Below are 27,463 nucleotides of genomic sequence, written 5' to 3'. Positions count from 1 at the left end.
CATGTCGGCAACCAGGGCCTCTTGGTTCTACCGGGAAGCCGGCCGGTGGTTCATTAGGCGATCATTTCATAGCACAATCGCCTTGCGCATATGTTCTCATGCTGAGCGTAGAGCTTAGGGATGCATGCTAAAGCATGGTGAAAGTTAATGGAAGACTGTGAGACAAGACAGTCGAGACCGTCGTGGAACTTTCCCTATTCCTGGCAATTGAACATACTTCTGGAAATTGTTAATGGCTACAGGATGCTGTAGGGTATCCATCATCATGGAAACCGGCTATGCAGACACAAAGGCCGTCCCGACCTAGCGCAATCGCCAACGATTGTTGAGGTAATAAACGGAGACATAAGGCACCAAGTCCAGAGCGCGCATTCAGCATCCCAACGAATCCAACGAATTGCTGCCTAGGTGCATGTGAATGACGAGAGGAAATGCTCTCATCCAACATCAACGTGGCAAAGAAGGTTAATGACTTCCTCCGAAGCTGCCAGATACCCGAGCGAGTCTTCCCGGCTGAGACATTTTCGGCTTCTGAAATTTGATACACCGCAGCAGGGTTACCAAGAAAGGCAATGATGGAGAGAATTTACTTTCCCGTTCGCAGGGAACGTCTCGTAGTTTCTGTATGGTTTAAGACTGATACGGCAGTGATCGCGCAGCTCGCACTAGCTGACGTGGGTGTCTGGGAAGCAAGGCACTGCTCTAGGATATGTCTACCCACGCGTATATCATTCCCTCATCTGGATTGTTGAACGTGGGGAGTTCTCTATACGAGAAGACTCCTTGCCGGTTTCCATTAGATTATCGGTAATGGTTATATCGTCTCATTCCTGGGCACGTCGTAGATAGATACAGGGAATCCTTCATATCTCAATAAATTTAAGGGGGAACATTAAAGAGAGGAAACAAGATAGCTAATTGGTTAGAGTGGTCTATAGATTGGCAGAACTGGATTCAGGCATATATACTATTCCTTTTTCTCGGTCCTAAACTCTCCTTCCCACTTAATTTTGGAAATAATTTTGGAAAGTAATATAGGTTCAGAATATTCCAAGATTTATAATTTGCGAATGAGAAAACAGACACATAATTCAACACACTTGATCAGATCTTGTATGTGCGTTATCTTTATAATTGCGTGTGTTGTATGCTTTATTTACTTTTAGTGATTACTGACTTTCAAATTATTGAATTGTTGTCGCAGCTGCGAGAGTGCTGAATTTGACAGCTAGCCTAGGAGAGTTGGCCGCTGCTCTTGTAAGCGCCGGCCTTCCCTATACGGAAGCACGAAAATAGCCGCTCAGGCTATCTTGTACCTTTCAGGACTTGCATCGTTGGCCTCCGTATGAAAAATATTTTCGAACAAAATGATGAGTGAAAGACCGTCTACTTCTATATTGGCTGATATATGAGTATTTCCAATGTGATCTCTGGTACTGTTCGAGGAGTTCCGCCATATAAATATCAAGCATCACATCAGCCCCACATCGAAGGACAAGGCTGACTGACCTTAATCTCAGGTAGCCAGCTCGTTTCTTTCACAATGGCCACACAAGCCGATACTAAATCTAGGAGTCACAATGAATATACCGTGGGATGGATTTGCACGCTCCTCAAGGAGCAGACTGCAGCAACGAGCATGCTGGACCAGAGACATCCAAGTCTTCCACAACCATCTAACGACCCCAACACATACACCTTAGGATCCATTGGCAAGCACAACATTGTCATAACCTGTTTGCCGAGAGGCAGGCACGGCACTAATTCAGCCGCAACTGTCGCTATCCAGATGGTACGGACATTCCCATCCATCAAAGTTGGCCTCATGGTTGGCATCGGCGGTGGTATCCCGCCCAAGGTCCGACTCGGTGATGTAGTGGTTAGCACGCCCGTGGGTGAGTTTCCAGGTGTAGTCCAGTGGGATATGGGCAAGACAAAGGACGGCAGTTTCGAGCGGACCGGAGCGCTAAACAATCCACCAACCTCACTCCTCACTGCCTTAACCAAGCTGGAGACGGAACATGACTTGTACGGGACCAAAATACCGGAGTCTCTGGAAGAACTAAAGCAGAAATGGCCAAAGCTAGCACCGACGTATCTAAAGTGTGATTCCTTGGAGGACCCTTTGCACGCACATGAGTTCCATCATAGTCGGGGCAGGCGGCAAGTCATTTTAAGTCTCTGGGAGATGATCCTAGCATTTGTCACGTATCTGTTAGGCTGGTGGGTGTTTACTCCCAGACATCGTGGATCCAATCGAGTGGCAAGCAACGCAACGAACATTGTAGGTGATGGGAGTCAAAGCCAGCCTGGAGATGTTCGCGTGCACTATGGGCTGATCGCATCTGGAAATCGGGTAATTAATGACGCTACCTTTCGAGATAAACTCGATCGTCAGTTTGGTGGCCACGTTCTTTGTGTTGAAACGGAAGCGGCGGGATTAATGAACGACTTCCCATGCATTGTCATTCGAGGAATATTCAATTATGCAGACTCACACAAGAACAACAAGTGGCAGGGATATGCTGCAACTGTAGCCGCGGCGTTTGCAAAGGAGCTGCTAGAATATGTGAAACCGTCTGATGTTGATGAAGAACGTCCAGTGAAGGACTTTCTTGACCAAAGTCAGTGACCCTCGACCTATTCTGCCAGGTGAATGTTGAGCTTCTAATAGAACTGCAGTCCTTGAAACCGTGTCCAGGAATGGGGCCGATCTTAAAGTGATGAGGTCTAAATTGGCCAGGAAGGAGGATCAGGACATTCTTGACTGGCTTACGCCAATAGACTACGGCCCGAAACAAAGTGATATCTTCAGGAGGCGGCAACCCGGAACCGGTCAATGGCTACTACACTCGGCAGAGTTCCAGAAATGGTTCAATACAAGTCACCAAACATTGTTTTGCTCAGGTATTCCTGGAGCCGGAAAGACGGTTCTCACGTCTATAGTAATCAACAGTCTTATCAATTTCTTTCCCCAGGATTCAACTGTTGGCATCGCGTACATATATTGCAACTTCCAGCGGAAGGACGAACAGAATATTGACCACTTGCTTGCGAGTCTGCTGAAACAGCTAACCGAGAGGTGCTTTTCCTTACCGGAAAGTGTGAGAGACTTATTTAATCACAACAAGGTCCAAAAAATGCGGCCATCACTAGAAGACATATCAGGAGCTCTCCACTCCGTTGTCGCAAAATACTCGAGAATATTTATTGCTGTCGATGCACTGGATGAATGCCAAACATCCGAAGGCTGCCGGATGAGGTTTCTCTCCGAACTTTCTAGTCTCCAGGCGAAAAATGGAGTAAATATATTCGCAACCTCTCGAGTAGACGTTGAGATTGGGAAGGCATTCACCAAGGCTGCATATTTGAAAGTCTATGCAAGAGATAACGACATAGAGATGTATTTGGATGAGAGGATGCGACTCCAACACTCAGATATCTTCGACGACACCATTAGAAGAATAATCAAGAGAGATGTTATCAAGGCAACCGATGGAATGTAAGCCGCATGGCCCACGATAACGACCACTCTGCAACGGGCTAACATCATACATAGGTTTCTACTGGCAGAGTTACACATGAATTCACTTGTATCGCTACCGACAAGAGGGCATGTTAAAGACGCCCTGCAGAATCTTACCAACAGAATAGAGAAGTTGGACGATATATATGAGCAAGCCATGATAAGAATTGAGGACCATGGGAAGGAAAGTCAAGACTTAGCGAAACAAATCCTGTCGTGGATTGTTTATGCTAGAAGGCCTCTTCTTACATTAGAGCTCCAGCATGCCCTTGCGGTTCGGCCGCATACTACGGAACTGGACAAAGACTACATTCCAAACATTAATATCCTGCAATCTCTGTGTGCTGGGCTAGTCACAATCGATGAAGAAAATGACACCATTCGACTGGTCCATTACACCGCGCAAGAATATTTCCAAAGGACACGACAGCGGTGGTTCTTGGGTGGGGAGTCAGAAATCACAAGATCCTGCGTCACATACTTATCATACAGTGCCTTTCAGAGAGGGCCTTGCGACACAGACGAAGAATTCGAGAAGCGTTTGCAGTCATATCCACTCTATAACTATGCCTCACAATACTGGGGACATCATGCTCGCGGAGCTTTGACTCTATGCCCTGAAGTTATGGAATTTCTCAGTCGCAACATGAAGGTAGAGGCATCAGCCCAGACAATGATGGTTCCCAATTCTTGAGCAGTCGCATATAGAACACCATTGCCAGAAATTTCCGAGGTGAGTTACAGGACTTACTTGGCAGCATCCTTTGGGGCTGAAGAAGCGGTTAAGACTCTTCTTCAAAAACGAGCCGAACCCGATGCAAGTGACAGCTATGGTCGAACCCTATCATCATATGCTTCGCAAAATGAGCACAGTGCGATCATAAAGCTGCTTCTTGAGCAAGGTATAGGTGCAGATTCTCTGAGCAATGAAGAGCTAATACCGCTATTACACGCTGTGGGATATTCGCACACTACAATACTGGTGCAACCATTAGCGACGGAAAGAGTTGACCAGGGCTACAAGAACAGCTGCGGACGAACACCGCTATCATCTGCAGCATGGAACGGATACGAGGCTGTGGTCAGGCTTCTTCTCGAGATAGGTGCTGATGTGGAGTCCAAGGGCACTCTGTATAAAGGGACGCCGCTGTTGTTGGCTGCAGAGAACAGACACGAGGCGGTCGTTAGGCTGCTGCTCGGTATGAAGAAAGTCACCGCCGATGGGAAAGGCAATTGTGGCCGAGCACCATTGCTCTACGCGATTAAAAATGGTTATGGTGCGGTAGTAACATCCATTCTTTCCGACAGTGTCGTTGATCAGAATCAGATAGACCACGGTGGTTCGACGCTATACTCAATAGGAGTGCGAAATTCTCATGCGGAAGTGGTAAAGATCCTGCTGGATACTGAAATCGTTGCTTGTGACTCTTGGGGTTATTTTGGACGGAGTGTATTTTGGTGGGCCAAAGGGCGTGGCAATGGAGACATCGAGAAGATATTGTTCGATTATGCAAAGAAGAGAGGAATATCACTGTGTGGTGATGAGAATGGTGAGGTAATGTTGATATCGCATGACACGACATCGAGATATTGTCATGTGTGTACCTTGAGTGATCCAGACATTACCGTTTATTATGATGTGAGATATGCAACGGAGGTTTTGACATCTATACAGAGTGCTATAAACTTAGGGGGGGGTGTGGGGGGGTCGTTGTTTGCAAGATGGTCATGAAATGACCCAAGTAAGGGATCAATAATGTCACTAAGTATAGGATAGCTCGGGTTTGCGAAATTTTTGACAATTGAATAATTTGAGAGGGAGTTCACGGATAGATTGGTAATAGAATCAAACAAACAGCAAAATGTTCCAAACCGCGATATCTCAACAACACCCCTTAGGGCTACTACGTATCAGACATATTTCTACCTTATTTCTATACTCCCCACACTCGGGCACCCAATATAGATTACCCAAACAAGTTTAGCGCATCATCGAAAAACCCGTGCACCACCATCTGCAAAAACCTCAAATACAACCCCAACAAAACAACAACCCCCAACATCCAAAATATATCATGCCCCGCGTCCCCACAACCAGAGAGGTTGTGCCCGGTGCCCCCGTCAACATCATCTTAAAAGCTGACCAATCAACCGGTCGCACCGTCTCAGGAACTATCGCCGACGTGCTCACCCGAGGAAACCATCCCCGGGGTATCAAAGTCCGGCTCACGGATGGCCGGGTAGGGCGAGTGCAATCCATGGGGACGGGGGGTTCTTGTCCTTCACCTGACCCAACACAGGGTCAGAGGACAAGAAGGACTACTTCTGAAGCAGAGCTTCCGTCGCAGAATATCGGTCTAGATGCGTATATGGTTAGTACAAGACCGCGGCGGGGTGCACGTCGGGATGAACCTCAACAGCCCGTGCATGATGGATCGGTGGTGACATGTCCGGTTTGCGGGGTGTTTGAGGGTGATGAGACTGCTGTTGCGCATCATGTTGCTGGGCATTTCGCGGATTGATTTTTTCTTCTTGGAAATTTTGGGTTGAGGTACTATTGAGATGGACTGTTAGGTTATGGTTCGGCTTGTTTTGGATGCTTTGAATGTATGGCTTCTGGATTTATTAGTATATTTACGATGGCCTATCTCAATAATATGGATTTGGCATTAGTCTACCAGAGTTTGATAATTGCGTGAGACAACACGTGCTGATCGTCATGACATCGAGGATTCATGCACTCTCCTCCAACGCTTCCGATACCCAACCCATATTGGCGGAAGACAAGCCACAGTCACCGCTGAATATCGTTAGAATCGCCGTTTCACGAGGAGGGGAACACTGACCAACAACACACTCCACATGGCTCCAAATTGCGAGCCAACGCTATTCAGATACACATATTAGCCTTGGTAATCATAGACCCCCAGAAACCATACATAGACGAGATACAAGGGGACAGACCTGGTTTATTGGGCCGAGGAAATCGTCTCCTGCCCGAGAGGCATGTATTGCTCGGACAAGTGAAAATGCGATCTGATCAGTTTTGTCAGAGACTAATCCCATCGCCAGTAATGCTGCAATAGAGAGGTACGAGGGCAGTGTTACAATTATCCATCCCAGCGCGAATATTACGACAAGACCCGCTTTCTGCCTTTTTGTTGCCGGGAGTTCAAACAGGTGTCGAGTTGGGAGGATGACGACTGCGCCAAAAATATCAGTTTAACACGCTTTTGTTCTGTACTTGTCCAGTGCATACTCATCACATCAGACAGGGTGTCCAAGGCTGTCGTGCCATAAAGCTTGCCTGGTTCTCTGGAATTCCCGGAGACGCAGCTATCTGTGGTCGGTCAACAAACTATTTACTTGATCAAAAGCACAAGACGGCGGAGTTTTTGCTACCATTGTCGATTGAGAAGTTAAGCCCAAAGGGCAGGCACCCGAAGAATTGTATAAGAAAACATCCGACGAGATTCATTACCGTGAAGCCGAAGACGATGTACCAGCTTGATAAAACGCGTCAGAAGATGATAGTTCATCAACACCGCAAGTCAGATGATATTGTCGCAACGTACCCTTCCAGATAAACTGGGATTGGCAACATTATTGGCCGAAGAAAGAAAAGCATCGAAAATTTAACGCACCATACCGTAAGCCAAAAGATGATGAGAGAGGCCTGACTATGTTAGCGGGCGTTAACCAGTAGGGAAGATTGACTACAAAGCAAAGCTACGTACAAAAGAGTATCGAAGTACCACTGTCACATTTTCTCTCAAGGCTGGACTTTCCGATAGAGCGTTCCCGAAATCCGCGCTGTTTTGCGCTGCGTTAAACGCGTCGATATATGGTGAAACAGCGGCTGTGTGGATGGCTGTTTCGACCGACAGGAGAGCGAACGACGAAAAGGCGAAGTAATCGTCGGCTTTCAGACGCTCACGAATTGAAATCCTCGAGGCAACGCGAAGGGCCATGAGAATTAGGGCAATCAGATAAAGGCCCCAGAATAGGACCTGCGCGAGGCAGAGGGATCAGTGTTACGGTTCAATTACGGTCAGGGACTCGGGGGTGCCATTACATAGTCTCGCCATTTCTCCATTCCCCGTCTCCTTTCCTGTTCTCAACAATTGCGTGTATAAGTATGCATCTGTGGAGGGTTATGATCGCGACAGGGGAACTGTAGGATCTCCGTTCTCTTTCGGCTGATCATCTCCGAGACACTGGGGTAGGGACAGGGTCTGCACGCGCAGCGTGACAATTGGAAACATGTCTGGACCTCTAGCTCTTAAGTAAAATGAGGGGGGCACAATGTCCGGGGAAGCTTAAAACCAGTGGCTTACTCCGATCGACATTATTCGTCGAATCAGAAAGATGGATGCGAGAACCTGGAGATGATCGAGTTTAGGGGTGGCAAAGGCACATGATGACGCAGCCATCGTTCCTTCGGGTCCTTTTCCAAGCTCTCCATTTGCTACTTTGCTTTTTCTCAGGGTCAATCAATAACCCAAGTCCTTTCAGGGGATCTGCCAGATACTCCGCTCCATGAGGATCCCCTTTCTCAGCGACCGGCATTGTGAAAACATATCTCCCTTCACTTCCATGAAATCATATCTATCCTCACACCTGCATCCCAAACAATGCCGTCGCTCAGGCAATCAAACTTCTTGTCTTCCACACGCAATTGAACTAGAACATGTAGATGAAGGCAATCGTAGAAGCTATGTTGCACATCGCGTTCCTGCGTTCTACACGCCAGTTTATTCTCCGAGGTTCGTCTATGGATGCGTCCTGTCGGCATCCATCGGGGGAATTCTCTTCGGATACGACACCGGCATCATTTCAAGCGCTCTTGTTGTATTCCATAGAGATCTGGGCCATGATCTCAGCAGGGAAGAGAAGCAACTCTTGACCAGTCTTACCAGCGGTGGTGCTTTTATCGGAGCTTTGATCGCGGCTCTCACCACAGATGCTGTATGTTGCTTTCTTCAAGCCTTCTTCAACTACGTTGTTCCAGCTTGATATACCCAGAACCACATCTAACCCTGCTTAACAGATCGGACGAAAAATGGTCATAGGGCTCGGATGCATCTGGTTCACCGTCGGCTCCGTCCTCGCATCATCCGCATATTCAGTTGCCCTAATGTCCATCGCGCGATTCATCATCGGGGTAGGCATGGGCCTCGAAACCATGGTAATCAGAACACCCTACACGATCACTCACACCATTCCTAACACAACACACAGGTAACTCCAATCTACATCTCCGAACTCTCCCCCTCCTCGCGCCGCGGTCGCATGATCACCGTCTACTCGCTAGCAGTAACAGGTGGTCAAGCCCTCGCCTACGCAATCGGGTCCATATTCAACCTCGTCTCGCAGGGCTGGCGCTACATGTTCGCCTTCGGCGCCATCCCAGCCCTAATCCAAGTCGCGCTGTTCCCCATCTACCCCGAGACCCCGCGCCACCTCATCTACCGGAACCAAACAGCAGACGCCATAATGGTGCTACAACAGATATACCCACAGGCGCCCCCCTCCGACATCCAGACCCTCGTCCAAACCATCCAAGACGACGTCAACCGCTCCGTCTCCTTCGACCAGGGGATCCGACGCGCATGCTGGTCCTGGAAACAGCTGCACACCGTCCCCTCGCATCTCCGTTCGCTCATCACAGCTTGCGGCCTCATGGCGCTGCAACAGCTCTCCGGTTTCAATTCTCTGATGTACTACTCCGCCACGCTCTTCAATATAATGGGGTTCTCGAAACCAATCGAAGCGGGCCTTATCGTCTCCGGGACGAACTTCATCTTCACAGCCCTCTCTCTCAAATTCGTGGACCTAGGTCGTCGGCGCTTATTGATTGGCACTGTGTGGGGATTGCCAGTGGCGCTGGCCATGGCTGCGGGGGCGTTCTCGAAGATCAACATCGATACGAATCTAGAGCTTGTGGCTACACCACCGTTGTGGGCAAAGGTCCTTGCCATCATTTCTTTCGCAGTGTTCGTGGCGTTTTATGCGATCGCATTGGGCAATGTGCCGTGGTTGGCCAACGAGTTCTTGGCCCTGGAGGTCAGGGCCGTTGGGACGGCGATGTTGACTATGGTTTGTTGTATGTGGTTCCATCTTTCTTGGTTGTTGTGGGGTTGCGTTTTAGACTGGAAATCGTGCGTGCCATGCTGACTTCTGAATTGATAGGGAGCTCGAATATTCTTGTTTCGGCGACTTTTCTTTCGCTTGTGAGTGCGATCTCGGCGTCGGGTGCGTTTGGGCTCTATGCTGGGGTTTGTTTTGTTGGGTGGGTGTTCATTATTTTCACGTATCCGGAAACAGCTGGGTTAGGGCTGGAGAGTGTGCGGCAGGTGTTTGAGCATGGGTTTGGTGTTCGGTACGCGAATCAGTTGCAGGGGCTTCGGTGGATAGATGCGGCGTTATGAGCTCATGATTTGGATGTCGATGTATATATCTTTTATGTTAATGTAGAATTCTCTACGAAAGGCATTATTTGCCTTCTCTAGCCGTGGTGAAATGTTATTGATCGTGCGGGCCAGTATATGCCTAACATTGATTGCTGAAACTTCTCCATCTAACGTTCAGTCATGATATGTACCAGTGACAAGTTCCATGTAATTATCAACAAAACGCCTACGTGAATATATGTCATTTCCTTTCCAATAGGGCCAAGGTGTGTGCAGCCGTTCCTTTCAGTAGATATGCCTATATCGACATGTGGGCTGGTTTTTATGTTTTAATCTCTGCGGTGGGTATCCATAGTCATACCGTCAGATTATATCAACAGGGGTGAGGTTCCAAGTTTTGAGAGAAGGTCCAAATTTCTAAAGCCCCCTTACCGCGCAAGGGATTCTGGCATCCAGAATCGACCGCTGTCAAGGACGCTATTCAAGTCGATATGATCCATGGTTGGTCGTAAGCCAAGATCCATCACATCGCGCGCGACTGCCTTGATCTGGCGGACGATGGCCTGGGAAATGGCCCACGTACGGCCGAGAGATTTGAATACTCCAATCGTGAGCGTGAGTCGGTCTCGACTCGGATCGGGCATTTGTCCGGCTTTCACGGAGCAGGCAGCCAGCTGCACAATAGAACTCATTACTAGAGCACAGATAAAGAAAGGAGTATGTTTGACGACTGGCATGCGAATAGACGCCAACGAAGAAATTTCACTGGCCGCTTTTACGGCCTTCATTGCGTGTGCATGATGCGAGAACGCAGGGATGCTACAAGGGCCATGATGGCCACAGATGACTTCCGCAGCCATCGCCGGCGACGACAGCAGGTCGGACCTTGGGAAGTGAAGGTAGATTGCCGCACCGTTGACGACCATGGTCGCCTGGAACATCATCTCATCTACAGAGCCATCCGAACGTAGCAATTCGGATTTAGATTCCGGCAGGTGGTGAAACCAACTGGTGATCCGCGCGTCGATGGCCTCTACATGATCCTGCTGGCCTTCCACCATGTCTTGAATAGACACTACTCGCGCAAGAATACGAGCCGCTTCAATACGGTAAGTGAAAGAAGAGAAATCTCTCTCCTCATCGGCGAATACACGTTCATCGAACTGCGCAATCGTCGGGGCAGGCGGTGGTGCCAATCCATCCTGATATATACGCTCCTCACAGGGAAGCCCCACCTCAAGCGGAATCAGCCCAGTGCGAGCGACTCGCTGGAGTCCAAGTGCAGTCAGCATGTTCTCGATGATGTACAATTCCCACCACGTGCGCCTCAGGCTCTCCTCTCGCACCGGGTCGCCCTCGCTCATCGTTGCTGCGTAGCTTTGGTTGTTTAGACCCAATTCAAAGGCTATATTCACAGCCGTGGCAAGGCAATCTCCAGCCTCGGGGCGCTCGTTGCGCGAATGGAGTACAATGGCCAGTAGCAGAAGCGCCTGAAGCTTCTCTATACAGGAATCCTGCTCCATGACGGACGACATTACGTTGGGTCGGTAATTTTCGCTAGAGGCGGCCGGGGTAAAGTGTGATCCGATAAACTTGATGACATGGTCGAGGTAGGGTGGGACGTAGGAGCGATACAAATAACGAAGGGGAGGTAGAATCGGATGCGAGGGATGGAAATATGTATAGTAAATATCGATTAAATAGCCATCACCGGGGACAGCGGACGAGGAATCCGGAGTAAGCGGCTCGTTGTGTAATGGGACGGGTTGCGAGGAGCCGGACTTCTCGGTCAAACCGGGGCTTCCCGAGGACGGGGTCGTCAAGGTGGCGGTTGGCATGTACTGGAAGCCGTTCTGCAGGCTGTTCCAGTCGGGAGGAATGTTGACCAAGCCAACCGACTGGGGGTCGAAGGAGGCCGCCAGATCCTCGGCCGTTTCATCGGGGAACGGGTTGGCACGCCGTTTCTTTGACGGGCCTTTGTACCCGCGGCGCGAAGGAGTATATTGGCACTCTGATCCGGTAGCCGCACAGCGGCCACACACAGGAGTTTTCCCGTCACATTTAAGATGCTTATGCCGGCAGAGGAGACAGGCCAGGAGCGAAGGGCCAGCCTTCGGAGGCCCTGGGTTTTTAGTCGCGACGTATGGTTCGTTCATCGTGAAGAACTAGCTCAGAGCATGAGTTGACCAAATTTGCTAGTTAAATCCCCATATACGATTGAGGAATGGGATAAAAGGACATCAATTAGCTCCAGAACCAATTGATGAATAATGAAAGAAGAGGTGACACTTTGTGTAATTGTGGCGTGAGGCGGGGAATCAATCACTTTTTTTGGTTGGGAATGGGGGAGAGTGACCAACACACAAAGAGATGGGAAAAAGGGGCGGGGGGAAAAAGAAGAACGGAGTACAAGGACTGAAGGAGAGACTCGGAGATGCAAAGAAATAGGACCACCAGAGAAATGGACACGAACAGGTGATCAAGGGATTTTAATGATGAAGATAAAGAAAAGAAAGAAAGGGACCATTAGTCAGGGGAGGAGAAGGTCGAACATGGAATATACAAAAGCAATCCAATCAGATGGGGAACCTGCTTTAGCGCCGTTGTACTTTTTTTGGGGCAAAGCAAGCTGTATGTACCGTGTGTATCAATGTACCATGGACAACGGCGTGTATCTTACAGGTAACCGGACACCACCCAATTCTCTCCCCCACACTTCGTCAGAAACTTGGTCCAACAATGTGATGTGGTGGATATATAGGTTAAATCGTACCGGGTCAATCAAATCAGTCGACCTGAAGTGAAACACGGACATTAGTGCAAAAAAACCAGTTGAGTGCACTTCTGACAAGTTTGACGGTGTCAGACAGTCAGAATGACCTTGAAACGGGTTTTAGCTTAGTCACCTCCCTCGCTGACTGATCCATGACTGTTACTGCCTCAGGTACTCCAGCCTAACCCAACAAGGAACCAACAAACAGGTGTCACTTGCGACCGGCCGATCTCGACCTCCGTTCAGCGACTTAGATACAACAAGGTACATACTATCACTTCCTCCTCTATATCTACCCACCTCCCCCCCCCCTTCCTCATTGGAGCTTGGTCCTTCCTACCCATTTGGAGTTAAGAAGGTAGGTCTCCCGTCATATATCAGTACTCCCTCCTATACCGTTATCCATGCCATCCAAATTGCAACGATGATACTACAATCAACTGATCACTGACGTGGCTTCTCATAGTAGCAACCATCCATTCTCTTCGTTTCCGGAGAAATCAATTAGCTTTGCTTCCCTTTTATACTCCAATTCCAGAACGTCCCACAACCGTCACGATGATTTCCGACGACGACCTTCACCGCCTTGCTGTCTTTCTCGGCTCTTGCGCGATGATGATGATTGTTCTCTACCACTTCCTCGAAGTCAATGCCAAGGATAGTGGAGTCGAGGATGCAAGTGATGTGAAGAAGTCGGCCGCTGCGTCTCAGGAGTCAGTTGCTGCTAGCCCTTCGACAGTACCTGCAGCGGCCGCCGGCGGTTCGTCAGCCATCGGAGGAGAAAAAGACCGGTAGTGGCTATCTTGGTTTCTGTTAGCGTATTTCCTTTCTTTTCTCGTTTTGATACAGTTTGCCCTTGGTTCCGACGGTGAAGAATACGGCACAAGCGCAACGATAATGGATACCCCTAAGGTCTTGGTTGGAGCAATAGCAGGCCAGTACATGATCCGCATGGTTGTGATTACGTTGGTCCATGAAATGCATCCCTATTGTACAACTCACTAGACGACTAAGTCTTCTAGCGATGGTAAACTGCCATGCAATGGGGTGAAAGAATAATGTACACAGAATATTCGGATCGCAACCAGCCCAAACGCCACTTCCTGGAATCGACACCAACCCTGTGCAATGTAGGATAGGATACGAAAGCAATAGATGCAATGGGGTATCACACGTGTTTTCCTAGCTACCAATTTTCACCTCGTAAATATCCTCCTCGTTGCTCACCCTCTCATTCCGGGCGGGGGTGGCCAACTGACATCCGCCGGGATCTAATCCAACCCCAATCTGTTCTTTGAGCTTCTGGACTGCCTTGAAAATTCCCTGGGCCTTGTCGCGCTGTGTATTATAGCCATGCACGCGATTGAATGCTCGGATTGACGATTGATGAGCTGGAAAGATAAGTGAATCCTCACCGCCCCCTACAAGGGACTCTGGGATAGTCGAAGGAACCGGGCTGTGGCCAGGAGTACCTTGAACTAAAAGCATAAATCAAGTATTAATAATCAATCCTGTAGATCGGAGATCACGTTGAAAAGCAATCAGCCAGATGCTTTCTCACCAGTTCCAGGCACTGATGGTCCATCACCCAACTTCCAGGCAATGGATTCAAGATGAGTATTTCGAATGTGCTTCACCAGTTCGGCTGCAGGGAACTTGTCATCGCAGGTGCAACCCTTCCATGCGCAGGTGAGAGTGTATGGTACGTGCACTTTGTAAATATGTTTTGCGAGTATTTCCAGGTTATGAAGTTCAGCGTTACAGCTGTCCCATTCACAGGAATAAACCTGATAAGAAACCGGAGGAGTGCGAGCGGGAGGAGCCACCACCTGGATTTTTGTGCTCCCTGGAGGGCGTCCTGGAGGGCGTCCCGGCGGCCTTCCAGGTCTCCTCCCAGCCATCGTCCCTGACTGAATACTTGGACTTTTTGTAGGCACCTGTACTATGAATTTACGCACAGACTGTGATTTCGTCGGCACTGGCGACTGTGGTTGGATTTGTTCTGGGGTTTGTGAATGTTGCTGGTTGAGGTGTTGCAACTGAGGTGGAGGTGGTGGTGGTGGTTGCACGGGCTGGCTTTGTGTTTGTATGGTTGGCGCGGGCGTACCGTGTAATGACGGTTCCTTTGGCGGAGCGGAAACTTGCATCGGCGCCCGAGGCGGGTCACGTGGTTTCTTCACGTTCTGCATATCGACCATGTCCCAGCGAAAGGTTTCCAAGTCGGATGATGTATCGACATGGACAAAAACATCGCGCAAGCGTAAAAGGTGATGGTTCAATGCTGGTTCCGTTGGATGACGCCCGGCTGCGATTAACACATCTCTAGCAATCGTCCGCGAGTCATAACTGAGTTTTTCAGCAGCATCTAGCTTGTTTAAGGGTTTGACAATATCCGCGCGGTTCTTGAGAAATGATTTGTCTGTAGTATCACGGGGGCTGAAGGAAAAGGACGAGAGATTATCTTTTGAGACAGGTTTCGACATGGCGGGAGTGACCGTAGGTGTTATGCCATGCTGGTTTGATGGTGTAAAAGTGTCTGTACGGCGCCTTTTCGTATCATGGCCATAGTCTGACGTTTGGGGTGTGGATTTCCATGAAGTATTGGAATAAGTGAGGGGCTGTTGAGAGGCCTGTCCTTGGGAGGTCACTGGAGCAGTTGACGGCGTAGAGTAAGGTGGTGGTCCCTGGTAAGAACCTGGCATGGGAGCGGCAGACTGGTACTGGGTGGTGCTATTTGTATAACTCATAAACTCTTGGTTAGGTAGGTGATATGGGGAGTGGAAATAGCCGGAAGGGTTGACCGTGGCAGCTTTTATTGCTGGCGGCGCACCGAGATACGGAGCCTGGTCTCCTTGTGCCGGTCCAGAAGCAGGTCCATATCTATGATCAACGTGATATAAGTCCGGTCGTGGATAATTCAAAAGCCAGTCATATCCATCGTTTGACATTTTGAAAAACCAACGCCACGCTGTTCAAGATCCTCAGTTAAAGCACTATTTGGTCTTTAGCATGACGTAAATGGCAATAATATGAGATCATATGCATTAGTCGAGGCGATTATCACTCCCACTTGCAATTGATTGGGGTCAGTGTGCCAAACACATATAGATATTAGGTAGATAGTGATCCTCGCACGCATCGCGATGATCTTCCAATAGTGGGACGCGATGACTTCTACTTCTGTTAAACTCTCACCGCCTACTATTTTTTATCCCAATGGCTGAAACATGAACACATGCAAGGGCAGAAAAAGTAAGCGCGCAGGCGGTGTCCCTGAAGCTTTACTATGTACGGAGTAGGCGGCCAAGGGAGTCGGCAATCTTCCGGTCCCACAGCAGCCAATGACGGGACAAACCCTACACTATGTCATGTGACGCACAGTAGCGCTAGGCTCTCATCTTCCACTGGCACCTTCCTACCACAACCACATTCACCCACGACCCAGAGGCTCAAACAGATGACCATCATGTACCAGAACTATGTATACATGTTCATTCTGTCGACCTGTTGAAGCTTCGACTACCATTTTGGTTCCAACAAGGGGAGTGAGACAAGATCATCAGTTTTGACGCCTGAAGTGGGTTCAGAGTCCAACGACACAGGATTGTATTCATCCTCCATGATCAGCATCTCCAGGCCCAAGCTCGATAATGATGGATCAGGCCCTGGGGCGCGTCGATATGGGACATGAAGCTGCCAATGCTTAGTCTGCTTAGGAGATTTTGCGTTTTGGTTGTCGTGTTGCAAATAGGTGAATTCCCGTGAGAGCACGCGAGTTACTTGAAATGAGATACAATAAACCTATTATGACCAGGGTTATATCTTTTTTTTCCAAGAGACCGATGCACCCTGCACCATAGGTGTATCCCTCATCAGGCTATAGCCGCATCTGATGAGTCCTTTCAATGTTCAAAGGTTCATTTGGCTTGCAGGTTATCCCTGAATATTCCCTCCACCCATTTCCAAAACTGCCCGACACACCTTGATCCGGCAACTGCTACACACGTAGCAAAGCAAATCCCTATCCCTCTCCATATTCCCCAAGTCTTTCCCCATTTAGCGCCACATTATCTCCTTATCAATCCCGTCTCTGGCGGATCAGTGGTTGAAGAGGTAAACGGATGGCGCAGAAGGAATTGCAGCAACATATCTGGTAAAACCAGTGGTTGACCTGCCTTGCTTGCAGACTCGCACTGATGCGTTGGCTAGGAAGCTGTGAGTTTGAGAGTGAGACACATTACATTGTAAGAAGTAGGCTTGGCTTTCTATGGGATTTTCTATGATAGTCGATTGAATGAATCTTATTTGAACTGAATTGAATTCTTCCCTCTCGTGTCTTTTCGTCCAAGTAGTATATTTAATTGGACTTAGTGTACTCGTGTTGGAAGGATAAATATATATTGCCTGCCTCAATGTTCCCTGCGTCAACTACCCTATTTCATATATAACCACTGTAAGTTGTCCCGTGAGAGGAAAATGGATATATTATGTATACAAATACCAACTTTAATAGTACAAGAAGAGAAACTGCGCTAAACCGCAGAACAAACCATCGTGGACGACATCCTAAAGCCCTGGGTGATAATCTGAGCCGACAATCTTATTGTCCCCGAACGCGTTAAATCGCCGACATCCCATCCTGTACGCCGCAGCGGGAATGATCATGACCAGATCAGACCGGCCAATAAGAGCACTTCCCACTCACTCACTCACTATGACCGACACATTTCCCCCAAGCCGGCAGTCCACATCCCACCCCAATGAACAGATACAGTAGGAAAACAATCACCACCCCCAAAAGCACCATCAACTTAATATTCTTCCACCACATCCGCCTCCTTAAGCCCCGACTCCGAATGCGAAAATCGTGCGCACTCCCACCCAACCGATCTGTCTTATCAACAAGCAGATCAATCCTCTCCCCACGCTCCAGCACCCGCTCGATATTCTCCGTCATGATATCTCTCACACTATCGATTTCTCTGCGGGCTGAGGCGAGCGAGTCCGACGGCGGGGCGGTATTATACGTCTGGAGCAGGGAGCGGAGCTCATTGTTGAATGCGGCGCAGCCGTAGGCCGGTAGGGCGGCGAAATCAGTGCTGGAGGGTGGGTAGGTGGATAGGAACTTGCGTTTCATTTCCAGGAGAAAGGCGAATGGAATGCGACGGCCTTGTTCAGCGGTCGCAACCACGATGTAGCTTAGCGGAGCGTAGGAGTTGGGTTCCTGGCGGAAGCTGGAATCGTCGCTTGCTCCTGTGGGCGAGTCGGCGATGTAGTGCACGAAGAGGCGTTCATGGGTGTAGGTGAGCTTTTGTGATTTCTCGTGCGTGATTTTGGGGAGTATTATGGAGGCGAGGGAGGAGGCGGAGGTTGAGGAGGTTCCGGGGGATGAGTGCTCTGCAAGAATTGTGGTGCGGTGGGCTATGCAAGTACTAGAGATTTTTTGATATATTAGTCTTGAATCGAGGGGGTTATAAGATGTGGAGATTGGGCAGTAGATGGGTTATAGACGTACTAGAGCAGGAAGCTCGGGGGCTTTGAGGATGAGGCCATGGTGACCGCTTTTTCTGTACCGGAGTGTAACAGTAAAATAAGAGGATTGCCCCTGAAAGAATGAGTGAAAACTACACAGATTACTTGTTCGCCGGCCCAGGGAATTTGGTGGGCGCCTAGTGGAGATAAGGTTGCAAGTAGAAAGAAATCGGGGGTGTTGATAATCGCAATGCCGTGACGTCGGCGCGCCAAGAACCCCGGATTCAGTCACGTGAAATTATACTTAATTCCCTTTTCGACAGAATAGCAGATACGGTAAGAAAAAAAATCCTCATTGTTCTCATTACTTATGAAAATCGATCGTCACTGCTTCATGGAATACTTCTGTATATTGTCCTCGAGTTTATTCGTAAGTTGTGTTGTTTTATCTTTCCGCGGGCGGAGGACTGGGACAAGCCTCGTTCAAATCCATTTCCTCAAAATCACTCAAGGGATCAGACTGGCTCAATGTGTCCATAACGACAGTGTCACTGCCATCGCTCTCACAGTCAAAGGAAAACTCGTCGTCGCCATCGGCCGATGAGTTCAACAAGAGGGAACTGTCGTCAACCGTTTCGTAGCCTTCAAGTGATGCTGGCTCCTCGTGACTGCTGTCTCTACCCTTTTCTATCTGAGAACTAACAGTCATTGATTGTATAGACATGACATCTGTTCCATAACCATCAGTGGTCTCGTGGGACGCGCCTTGGACAGTACTCTCTATTTCTCCAGTGCCGATGATCGAGAATGAATCGGCCGTTGACGCTGTACTACCTAAGTGAACGTCTGGACCTGGTGTAGAGAAACCCCCTGTTTCTAAAATGGGGATATCTTGGTCCATGAAGACCCCTCCCGTTCCATCATCATTCCCCCCAGCCCATAGCGGTAGATATTTGAGTTCATTTTCTGTCAGACAGGTAACAGTGTCGGTTCTATCGATCGAGCCTCTGCCCAGCTCAAACATGTCACTTGCGTACTTGGTCACATATAGCCGTACATCTGATATAAACATGTCCAGTTTAAATAGGCCTTCACGCTTTGATTGAAATCCGCGTAACCAGGTCGCTGGGTCATAGTCGTCCACTATATCCCAGGGGTACCCTGCTTGTACTTGGTAATGGGGACCCTGGGGGTTCACACGAGAGTTGAATTTGTCCACCACCTCACATAGCTCACTACGTGTCACCGGCCTGATTTTCGCGTCGGCATGCGTCCTGAAAGCTGGCACCCAATCTCCCAAGCCGGCAATGGTAGAATCCCAAAACAACTCATTGATACCTGGAAAGTCGCTTTCAGTAAACGGTTCGTTCATGAGATTCTTCCAGAATGTCCTGCTGAGAATGCGTTCAGGGTAGCGCATTGAGCTGTAGGCATATTTATAGTGTGTCGAACGATCTTTACCCATACTCCCGATCACTGCTGGTAGCCAAATGCCGTTTCCTCTCTCCAGCCATTGCACAATACGTGCTCGGACATACTCCTTGCAGGTCAGGACGAGTTCGGTCATGAGAATTTCCTCCCAATAGGTCTCTGGATTGAACTTGGATAGGTGCAGAAAGCTTGGTAGTTCGAAAAGCCATTTCATCTCAGAGCCTGCTAGACCGATGAACCGATTAATAACATACTCCAGGAAGCCCTTGCTTGCATATTCAATGCGTTGAAGCTCGTCATCGTCCAACAACGGCTCCCGAAGACGCCCATGAAAGGTCCATTGCGGTCTACCTGGTAAAGGTGGTTTGTCTGAATTCGCTAACAAAAGCAGTGCCTCCTCCCCGACAAGGACCGAAAATGCGTCACGGCAAAGATAGTCACGCTGTACTCCACAGCCGATTTTGTAAGCAATTTCGGGATGGTACTCTATGAGACGAGCATTCTCCGAATCGTAGAGCCAGGATATTATGAGATCGCTGATTTTCGGCACGGTGGCTACTCCAAACAGTCTAGCAAGTGCGAAGAAGGTCCAGAACTTGCAGGGGGTGTCGAGCTTGGGTGGAAACCCTTCCAAAGCATATACAATGTGTTCAATACCCTCACGGTGTCGACCCACCGAGTATTCCACAGGAAGGCCTGGCTTGCTTCCAGGAGCATTTGAACTGGTGACGCTTGAGGTAGATGTACTCGCAGGCTTGCTTTCTGGTGATTCGACTTCGTCTTCACCACCAACGCGGGCAGCGGGTAAATCCCACCAACATGTTGTGGCTTTCGCCCAGTTCCTGATTCCCAGAGGGCACGACAGCTCTGTGAGAAATATGACAGCATCGTCTTCCACCGATGGAGGGGTGAGATCAATTACGTACTGAATCTCATTCGTGAGCTTGCCTCCGAGTCCGCGGCGACTGATGGTCCGAGCTTGAGCCCTTGGCTGGAAGAGGTCCTTGAAATAATTAGAGCCAGTCTCCAGAAGTTTTTGGCTACGGATACGGTGGGGAATTGATTCAGATGAGCGTGGCAAGGCTGAGGCGCATGATCTCTGCGGGGGAGGATCAATATACAGCAGTGTGTCTGCATCACTAAGGAGAAGTAATCTTGAAAAAGGATTATCGATGTTTCTGCCTGGTGCGAGAGGATAGATGTCATATACCCTTAAGTCCGCCGACAGTCTGGAAGAATCATCCATTGTCATATGTTTTCCCGGGGCCTATTCAGAGGTGATTGAAAAGTTTTAGTATATCTATAGATTTAATACGGTCAGTGAATAAATCACAGTCGGTCATACTAGCAGAACCAGCCAAGTAAGACAACCTTTACGAGTGAGAGATAGAGTAGCCTAATTGCCTTTCCACCTTCCCACGATATGCTCTAGGTTATATGTGAAATATGGGTAGGATATGAGGGCCGAGATTCGTCCAAAATAAGTATAAGAGATATGGCTCTACAGCCAAGCATCAAAGAGACTGAATAGAGTGAATGCAATGTAGTAGGCTTTTGCACTTGGTTGTGATCTTAGAACAAAGAACATTCCTAGTACAAATAAATACCCCTGTCACGGGACGACATGTGACCCCATGAGGCTGAGTCACAAAAAGCCTCAGGAACTGAGCCACGATGATATGGCCCTTGAGGACATTAATACTATATCCTATCTCATCAATCGGATGTCTGGTGAGCCTAGTGGTTGAAGAATTCCTGGGGAAGTTCACGTGCGTGTTTATCGAGAGTTACTTATAGCTCGATCTGAGAAGGTTCGACATTAGTTTGCATAAGGTGTACTTACTAGGTAATGCACATGAAGATGGCTTGTGATTTGATGCGCAACACTTGGTTTCGCTCCAACAGATAACGTGCTAGAAGGCTGCCATCATGCAGATGTCACCGTGGTAGTAGCAGTATGATCTAAGCCCCGTTCAATGCCTCAGAGTATTCTGAGGTGCCCGATGGTTGCTGATCTCTATCAAATCAATCAAATCAAAGGCCTAAATTCACCAGAAACGACAATTCAGAGGTGACCTCTTGGTCAATCACCTGCCAATCCCAGAACAAAGATGGCGCCACATTCAGCAGTGAAGTTGGTTCTACCATTTACCATGTCTCGCCGGCCATAAGAAAGCCTTTCCACTCTTTGTCTTTGCTTGGTCATCTTCTTGATACTAGACTAACTGCATCACCTCATGGTCTGGGTGAGAGGATCGTGCCGTGATGGCTGTCGTCGGTGTCGTCGGTGTCGTCGGCGCTTAGTCCGCTTTGCGGCAGCTCTCTGTTAAGGATGGCCGCGGCATCCATATGGGCTCAGACGAAGAACGAAACATGATATGAGGTGGAATGGATGAACATGGCCCTTAGGGGAAGATGACCACTACAGCACCGCCGGGCTTAGGGGAAAAGAGTGGAGAAAGGGATACCATTATCTAGTATTCATTCTGTATATCATATCATCGTTTTATGTAGAAATCACTGTGCATGTGGGCAGATGGTTTCTCAGTCGTGTATGGGGAAACATTGGGTATTAAAATTGCAAGTTGAATCCAATTATAAAACAGCCACCCAGTACTTCTACACAGCAGGGCCGGAGAACAGGATAGTATACAACACAAATATATAAAGAAAGGGCATTGCATGGAAACATAACGTGTGACACCACGAATCCTCGAAATCAACGCTTATCTGATTATCCTCCGTTGCGAGGCTTCAGATGTCGCATCTGACGACTGCTCTTCACTGCCGGTCTTGCTTCTTCGTGACCTAGGATTTGGCTTCTTCCCCTTCTTCTCTGTGCGCTTCTTCTCGCGCTGATTTCCTTTCGACTCATCAGGTCCACTCTGACTTCGACTCGTGCCTTCACGCCGGAGATCTTTCATCTCTCTGATCACTTCGCGGAACCCTTCCTCGATATTGTTCATGCGAGCAAGGACGAGCTTACTGAGAATATCCTGGCTACTGTGAGAGCTATCTGGTCGGCGCATACCACCCGTCGCATATGCCATCTGGGTTGTCAAACTTGAAGGAGCGCCTCCAACAAAGCCACTCGCGATCGCCTTGTTGTCTCCAATATCAGACCCTAGGCCATGGAGAATGGGGTCTGGCCCCCGCTCACTATATCGCGGACCAGGAGCCAAAAAGTGACCGAACTCCGGCACAGACATGGGATTCGAAATGGGCATAGTAACATTTCGACTCCGACCGTCAGTACTGTGCCTTCTCATTGCCCATCGGTCAGCAGAAGTAGACCTAGCCGCCCAATCCGCGTGATCCGGTGTCTCTGCTCTGGATCTAACAGGGATCGTTGGTGCTTCAGTCTCTTCACCATTGCTCGTTGTGGATAAGGGCCTGTATAGCATGGTAGCGCCCGAGTAACTCCGGGAATGATGCTTAACACGCCGGACTGGACTATTTCTCCGCGACTTGACTTTCGCTGTCGATGGCCGAGAGCTGTAAAACTTCGGCGTTGCTTTACCAGGACTTTCATCTTTGGGGGTATCTTCATCATCAGAGCTTTTTCCATTCGACTGATCTTCATGCCCGTCGCTTGTGAGCTCATCATCCCCTTCCATGCCTGTATGTCGCGAAAGCTGTCGTCTTCGCGTCGACGCCATGAAATCCCTTCCAGCACGGGGAGTGGCTGGCGAGGATGCAATATAAGTGACGTGGTCTTCGGGATTTGACACAACGGAGCGGTTTGATTCGGTAAAGTCTCGTAAACTTCGGGTGAGCCTTCTGCGGGAAAAGTGCCGTGGCCTTTGCGGTCTTTTTTCGAGCTGGCTGACTTCGTCCGAGTCCTGCTCATCGGGAGGATTGGCCGGACCAGGACCCATGGTTTGCATCCAATTTTTGACGATTTTGTTGGTCTTTCTTTGATCGATCTCCCTTACAGGTTCCATGGTCTCTCCGTGGAACGGCCGTCGAAACACCTCTTCCAACGCACGATCCTTTTGATAAGTTGCCACAGAGGGCTCCCGAACAAGTCGAGGAGCCCTAGAACTGAAAGCCTTGAAGCGACTATGCCGAGGGCCACGTGTCCGAGCCGAAGTAGCGGCGCGAGTCTGAGAATCAACCAGGTCTGTAGGTTCAATCACTTTGGAGCTGAGGATCATTTTCTCGTAGAAGCAGATGGTGAATAGGATGGGCAGGTGGGTAATCTTAATAATTGTACGGTTGACGCGTACAAACTGTCTGAAGGGCATCACATAACGGAAAGGTGTTATTATCCAAGCGATGATGTTGGTTGGCGCCACGTAAGAGAATAGGGCATCCGATTTAACCATGGAGATGGTGTTGACAGCAAACAAAAACTGATGTTCTTGGTTGGCATTCTGCACAATACCCATGAAGGAGTTGGTGAGGACAGTGATTAGAATGGTCACAACAACAAAATGACAAATGAACAAGAACACAGTCAAAATCATCTTCCCCAATGTATTGTAATCGTTCCAGAGTGCCCATGCAGTCGGCGTGAACCCCATCAGCATCTGGAACAAAGCATACGCTATTGATCCAGGCGAACGATCTTCGCCACTGCCGAATGACAAGGTAAAAGCGACAAAGAAGCCACTGCATGCAATTATAATCAAGAAAAATACGGCTACCAGATCGGAAGCCATGATCCTGAACGCGATAAGCAGCTGTGAGAAGTAGCGGTAGTGGTCCAGGATCGAGAACAGTCGAGGGAAGAGGAGAACAGCGTTTGCAGCCAGGATATCATACGCCTGATCGGCGACTGCTTGCTTACGGGTGAACGGCATGAAGGCACCATACAGCCGCAAGCAATAGTAGCAGAAAAGAAGAAACAATATACCGAGGTCGAATAAGTTCCAGAAGCTCATGAGATACAAACTGAAGCCCTGTTCGTTAAAACCAACAAGCTCATCAAGCATGAAGCCTGCGCTCCAGAACCAGAAGACAACCTCAAGGGCGCTAATATGCACACGCCGCTGGTCTAGAACTGCGAGGAACAATGCCAGTAATACCGCAAACGACAGCGTCGAGAGAAACTGCCTATAGCGAGGAACCCTCAACCTAGAGAGTTTGAACAGGGAGGCATCTCTCGGGTCATATAGGGTGACTGAGCGGCGCAGCTCAGCCGATCTGGGGCTTAACTTGCCGGCAAACGGGTTGGGTGTGGTAGCGGTGACGGTAGTACCATACGTCGGCCCTGCGCTGTGACTGACTCGTGTCGGTGAGCGGTGGAGATAGTCTGCAGCCGAATGGAAAACGATTGTGCCCGCCCAAATTGCCTCCAGCTGTTGTACGACAAGCGGGTGGGACAGGAACCGCTTCGCCTGGGCGCGGATCGCTACCTCGAGGCACGAAATGCGGGCTACCCCAGGCAGCCGCTTGTTCCCTGCGGTAGGGGTCCAGCCCGGGGGCTGTTGGGAGCCCCCGGGCAGCGACTGGCCCTGGAGAGGGAAAAACTCGTAGGAGAGAGCATCAATCAACTCTCTTGTGGTATACTCTCTCAACAACTTAATGGCAAGAAGCTCACTCACCATGGCCCTGGTCTGGCTTGTGCCACTATTGCCGGGGTTAAGATGGACTTCTTTGTTGAATTGCAAACAGTTAGTTAACAAGGCATATAGCGTAGCCCGAGAAAAGTGAAACGCTCTAATCTGTTGCTGGATTGGTTTTACCAGAAACTGAGAGATCTGGGGCGACCGCAACTGGTCCCAGGACAACGTGGTCTCGCAACGAGCTGCGATAAGTGCGCGAATCGTATGGGTGATATCATAAACGGGAAGCGTATCTATACATAGCAAAACGACCACCAGTCAGACGTCTCAGTCGATTACTTCGTTCGGAGGGTACAAATGATAAATACCTAAGTGAGAGGCTGAGAAGATGGGCAGAAGGGGACTGGACTCGAAAGGACCATCGTCTTCGTCCCCACTTTCATCCTCTTCACCATCATCGACGTCCTCATCAGCATCATCATTCCCCCGAATCTCCTCATATTGCGCTTCTTCGGAGCCACGCTGAAGGAACGGCCATGGCAAATCCCGGGTCGTATAGGGCGATGAAAATGGAGAGCGTTCTGCGTACACTCGACGTTTCTTTGGGCGAAGAAGAGAAGCAAGCATGGTGGGAAAGGCCCTGTGTTCCCCAACCTTGAAAGAAACTGGTGGTGTGGTTAATGCATGATCCTGGGGAGACGGAAGATGAAACGACGACGCGAACCTAGCACTAGATAAGATATAACACCATGGGGTGTTTTATCAGCACTCTAGGGAGGTTCGCGTGATCCAAGAGGGGATATTCCTGATCAACCAGGGAAGGGATATAGAAATTAAAAACAAGCCAGGGCAATTATTTGCTGGGACAATTGACGCAGTTCACATGCGCCTGCATGGCAGAAATAGTCGTAGTGGAGAGGGGAAAGATCGCTCAAGACGCGGCGCATCCCCGAAACTTTTGCCGCAACGCGATTTAATTTTAGTGCCCTTACTTTAACTTTTCTTTCCCAGCTGACCCATAAGTTGATAACCGATCAGTTGCACACCCTATCAAAAACTGCGCGGCGGGAGAGTGGCTGACCTCGGGATACGATATGGTCGCGGTGCAAATCTAGAATGATCAAGTGTGGAAGCTTATTCTCATGTTTGAACTATGAATACTATTGTTCTAGTGGATCATGTAAGTAAGAAGAGGTTTCAAATCTTCCATAGTTTTGACTGTCAAAGGATCCATGGATAAAGCTGGTCTAGGAATGCAAGTAGAAGCGCAAGAAAACAAACATATATATTTCTCTAAAACATAACCATAATCACATACGTAGCGGAGTGTAAATCAATTGCTCGGGGAGGGGGGCAAATTGAGAGTAATAATCATGACAATAGATACAAAGGTGATACAAGATTTAAAACCGGTTTTTTGTTATGAATCAATATTTAGTATAAAGTACTCCGTAGAAGCCGAGAAGTACCTGCTTGTCAAGAAAAAAAAATTTCCGTCGTTGAGATGACTGTCATGGGATTTAATTGGATTCCAGAGGGCTGAAGCTTTCAGCAACACGGACCATGGAAGCGTCTTGGCGGGCAAGAAAAACAGGGATGCTAGTTCGCTGCTCACCGCCTGCAGTGTCGTTTTGTCGATCGGGGTGGCGAGACCCCTCCATTTTGTCATTGTGTGCACGCCGCACGGTGGTGGCGTTCGAAAACTGAGCTTTTCCTTCCTGCCGACTCACGGAGTTCAAAAGGGCCGCAACCGGACGGGGTCCCTTCATGACCTATTACTAAGAAGGAATTTAAACTGCAGCAATGCACGACCCTAAACGCATCAATCAATTTTTTCGATTAATATACTATTCTTATGCCCAGTGGGTAATTTTAGTCGAATCACCTTAAAACAACAACCTCCATTGTCCTAGTTTTATGGTTTAAGAGCAAATTTTTTTTTGGTTATATAGTGCAGAAATTACTACTCGAGAAATTGACCAGTTTATTACTGATTACTACAAGCATTGGCATTATCAAACAAAGGAAGGGTAGAGAAGGCCAAAGAGTTTGCATGCAGTAAAAAAATTTTTTCAATAGGGCGGTCTATCCCGGCAGAATCTGCAGTGATCTCCGGATCGGTAAGCTGGTTGATCCAATGAGAAAGCTCCCTCAGCCCGCCGAACACAAAATTTTATTTTATACGACCATCCCCGTCGACGAGATTTCTTTCTTCTCTTTCTATATTCCTCCTCTCGTGCTGAAGCAGCAAAAAAGACCCCTCTCCCTCCCGCTCTCTCAATTTTTCATAGGAGTCTTGGAGGCTGCTGATGCTACGGTAGAGTGAATACCCTTGTCA

At 48.8% G+C, this 27,463-nt stretch overlaps 11 protein-coding genes across 11 annotated transcripts; 4 read left to right on the top strand and 7 right to left on the bottom strand.

Annotated features, from left to right (window-relative positions):
- Positions 1-1,543: 1,543 nt before the first annotated feature.
- On the top strand, positions 1,544-5,258 carry F9C07_4641 (putative ankyrin repeat-containing protein; the record flags this gene model as incomplete). Its single annotated transcript, XM_071511244.1, has 4 exons — positions 1,544-2,624; positions 2,683-3,502; positions 3,560-4,205; positions 4,260-5,258. The coding sequence occupies 4 exons, from the start codon at positions 1,544-1,546 to the stop codon at positions 5,256-5,258; spliced, it is 3,546 nt and encodes a 1,181-aa protein (XP_071364899.1).
- Positions 5,259-5,601: 343 nt separating this feature from the next.
- On the top strand, positions 5,602-6,048 carry F9C07_4640 (uncharacterized protein; the record flags this gene model as incomplete). Its single annotated transcript, XM_071511243.1, has 2 exons — positions 5,602-5,766; positions 5,827-6,048. The coding sequence occupies 2 exons, from the start codon at positions 5,602-5,604 to the stop codon at positions 6,046-6,048; spliced, it is 387 nt and encodes a 128-aa protein (XP_071364898.1).
- A 211-nt stretch (positions 6,049-6,259) lies between these two features.
- F9C07_4639 (uncharacterized protein) lies at positions 6,260-7,758 on the bottom strand (the record flags this gene model as incomplete). The annotated part of the gene is made up of 8 exons (XM_071511242.1): positions 7,602-7,758; positions 7,264-7,536; positions 7,102-7,202; positions 6,929-7,032; positions 6,705-6,866; positions 6,491-6,562; positions 6,373-6,412; positions 6,260-6,326 (listed from the first exon to the last, which is right to left on the bottom strand). Exons 1-8 carry the CDS (start codon positions 7,620-7,622, stop codon positions 6,260-6,262), a joined length of 840 nt encoding a protein of 279 aa, XP_071364897.1. The 5' UTR covers positions 7,623-7,758.
- Positions 7,759-7,781: 23 nt separating this feature from the next.
- Positions 7,782-10,162, top strand: F9C07_1383478 (putative transporter). Its single transcript, XM_071508043.1, has 4 exons — positions 7,782-8,494; positions 8,577-8,714; positions 8,768-9,632; positions 9,719-10,162. Exons 1-4 carry the CDS (start codon positions 8,066-8,068, stop codon positions 9,955-9,957), a joined length of 1,671 nt encoding a protein of 556 aa, XP_071364896.1. The 5' UTR covers positions 7,782-8,065; the 3' UTR covers positions 9,958-10,162.
- Positions 10,163-10,367: 205 nt separating this feature from the next.
- F9C07_4637 (putative C6 transcription factor) lies at positions 10,368-12,095 on the bottom strand (the record flags this gene model as incomplete). The annotated part of the gene is made up of 1 exon (XM_041285225.1): positions 10,368-12,095. The coding sequence occupies one exon, from the start codon at positions 12,093-12,095 to the stop codon at positions 10,368-10,370; it is 1,728 nt and encodes a 575-aa protein (XP_041144294.1).
- Positions 12,096-12,977: 882 nt separating this feature from the next.
- On the top strand, positions 12,978-13,717 carry F9C07_2242440 (Oligosaccaryltransferase-domain-containing protein; the record flags this gene model as incomplete). Its single annotated transcript, XM_041285220.2, has 3 exons — positions 12,978-13,070; positions 13,182-13,472; positions 13,530-13,717. The coding sequence occupies exons 2-3, from the start codon at positions 13,271-13,273 to the stop codon at positions 13,715-13,717; spliced, it is 390 nt and encodes a 129-aa protein (XP_041144293.2). The 5' UTR covers positions 12,978-13,070; positions 13,182-13,270.
- Positions 12,978-15,891, bottom strand: F9C07_2281696 (C2H2 finger domain protein). Its single transcript, XM_041290675.2, has 3 exons — positions 14,274-15,891; positions 13,179-14,190; positions 12,978-13,070 (listed from the first exon to the last, which is right to left on the bottom strand). The coding sequence occupies exons 1-2, from the start codon at positions 15,658-15,660 to the stop codon at positions 13,895-13,897; spliced, it is 1,683 nt and encodes a 560-aa protein (XP_041144292.1). The 5' UTR covers positions 15,661-15,891; the 3' UTR covers positions 12,978-13,070; positions 13,179-13,894.
- Positions 15,892-17,417: 1,526 nt separating this feature from the next.
- Positions 17,418-18,265, bottom strand: F9C07_4634 (synaptobrevin-domain-containing protein; the record flags this gene model as incomplete). The annotated part of the gene is made up of 2 exons (XM_041290674.1): positions 17,418-18,144; positions 18,228-18,265. The coding sequence occupies 2 exons, from the start codon at positions 18,263-18,265 to the stop codon at positions 17,418-17,420; spliced, it is 765 nt and encodes a 254-aa protein (XP_041144291.1).
- Positions 18,266-18,413: 148 nt separating this feature from the next.
- F9C07_2281694 (uncharacterized protein) lies at positions 18,414-21,202 on the bottom strand. Its single transcript, XM_041285223.2, has 2 exons — positions 20,987-21,202; positions 18,414-20,915 (listed from the first exon to the last, which is right to left on the bottom strand). Exon 2 carries the CDS (start codon positions 20,865-20,867, stop codon positions 18,630-18,632), a length of 2,238 nt encoding a protein of 745 aa, XP_041144290.2. The 5' UTR covers positions 20,868-20,915; positions 20,987-21,202; the 3' UTR covers positions 18,414-18,629.
- Positions 21,203-26,615, bottom strand: F9C07_2281693 (cation channel family transporter). The gene is made up of 2 exons (XM_041290673.2): positions 25,494-26,615; positions 21,203-25,418 (listed from the first exon to the last, which is right to left on the bottom strand). Exons 1-2 carry the CDS (start codon positions 25,750-25,752, stop codon positions 22,342-22,344), a joined length of 3,336 nt encoding a protein of 1,111 aa, XP_041144289.1. The 5' UTR covers positions 25,753-26,615; the 3' UTR covers positions 21,203-22,341.
- A 30-nt stretch (positions 26,616-26,645) lies between these two features.
- Positions 26,646-26,894, bottom strand: F9C07_4631 (uncharacterized protein; the record flags this gene model as incomplete). The annotated part of the gene is made up of 1 exon (XM_071511241.1): positions 26,646-26,894. The coding sequence occupies one exon, from the start codon at positions 26,892-26,894 to the stop codon at positions 26,646-26,648; it is 249 nt and encodes an 82-aa protein (XP_071364895.1).
- Between the last annotated feature and the right edge of the window lie 569 nt (positions 26,895-27,463).

This window comes from Aspergillus flavus, chromosome 3 (genome assembly GCF_009017415.1).
Source record: "Aspergillus flavus chromosome 3, complete sequence".
Lineage (NCBI taxonomy): Eukaryota > Fungi > Ascomycota > Eurotiomycetes > Eurotiales > Aspergillaceae > Aspergillus > Aspergillus flavus.
Note: the sequence above shows the minus strand (reverse complement) of the source record. Positions and strands in the feature narration are given on the sequence as shown.

What these genes read in the sequence shown, in the direction of transcription:
- F9C07_2281694 (XM_041285223.2), bottom strand. Translation starts at nt 20,867, where the DNA reads ATGACAATGGATGATTCTTCCAGACTGTCGGCGGACTTAAGGGTATAT.
- F9C07_2281696 (XM_041290675.2), bottom strand. Translation starts at nt 15,660, where the DNA reads ATGTCAAACGATGGATATGACTGGCTTTTGAATTATCCACGACCGGAC. An exon ending in ACCATCAGTGCCTGGAACTG is followed by an intron (nt 14,191 to 14,273) that starts GTGAGAAAGCAT and finishes TTATGCTTTTAG; the next exon opens with TTCAAGGTACTCCTGGCCAC.
- F9C07_2281693 (XM_041290673.2), bottom strand. Translation starts at nt 25,752, where the DNA reads ATGCTTGCTTCTCTTCTTCGCCCAAAGAAACGTCGAGTGTACGCAGAA. An exon ending in CTTCTCAGCCTCTCACTTAG is followed by an intron (nt 25,419 to 25,493) that starts GTATTTATCATT and finishes TGCTATGTATAG; the next exon opens with ATACGCTTCCCGTTTATGAT.
- F9C07_1383478 (XM_071508043.1), top strand. Translation starts at nt 8,066, where the DNA reads ATGAGGATCCCCTTTCTCAGCGACCGGCATTGTGAAAACATATCTCCC. An exon ending in CGGCTCTCACCACAGATGCT is followed by an intron (nt 8,495 to 8,576) that starts GTATGTTGCTTT and finishes CCTGCTTAACAG; the next exon opens with ATCGGACGAAAAATGGTCAT. An exon ending in GCATGGGCCTCGAAACCATG is followed by an intron (nt 8,715 to 8,767) that starts GTAATCAGAACA and finishes CACAACACACAG; the next exon opens with GTAACTCCAATCTACATCTC.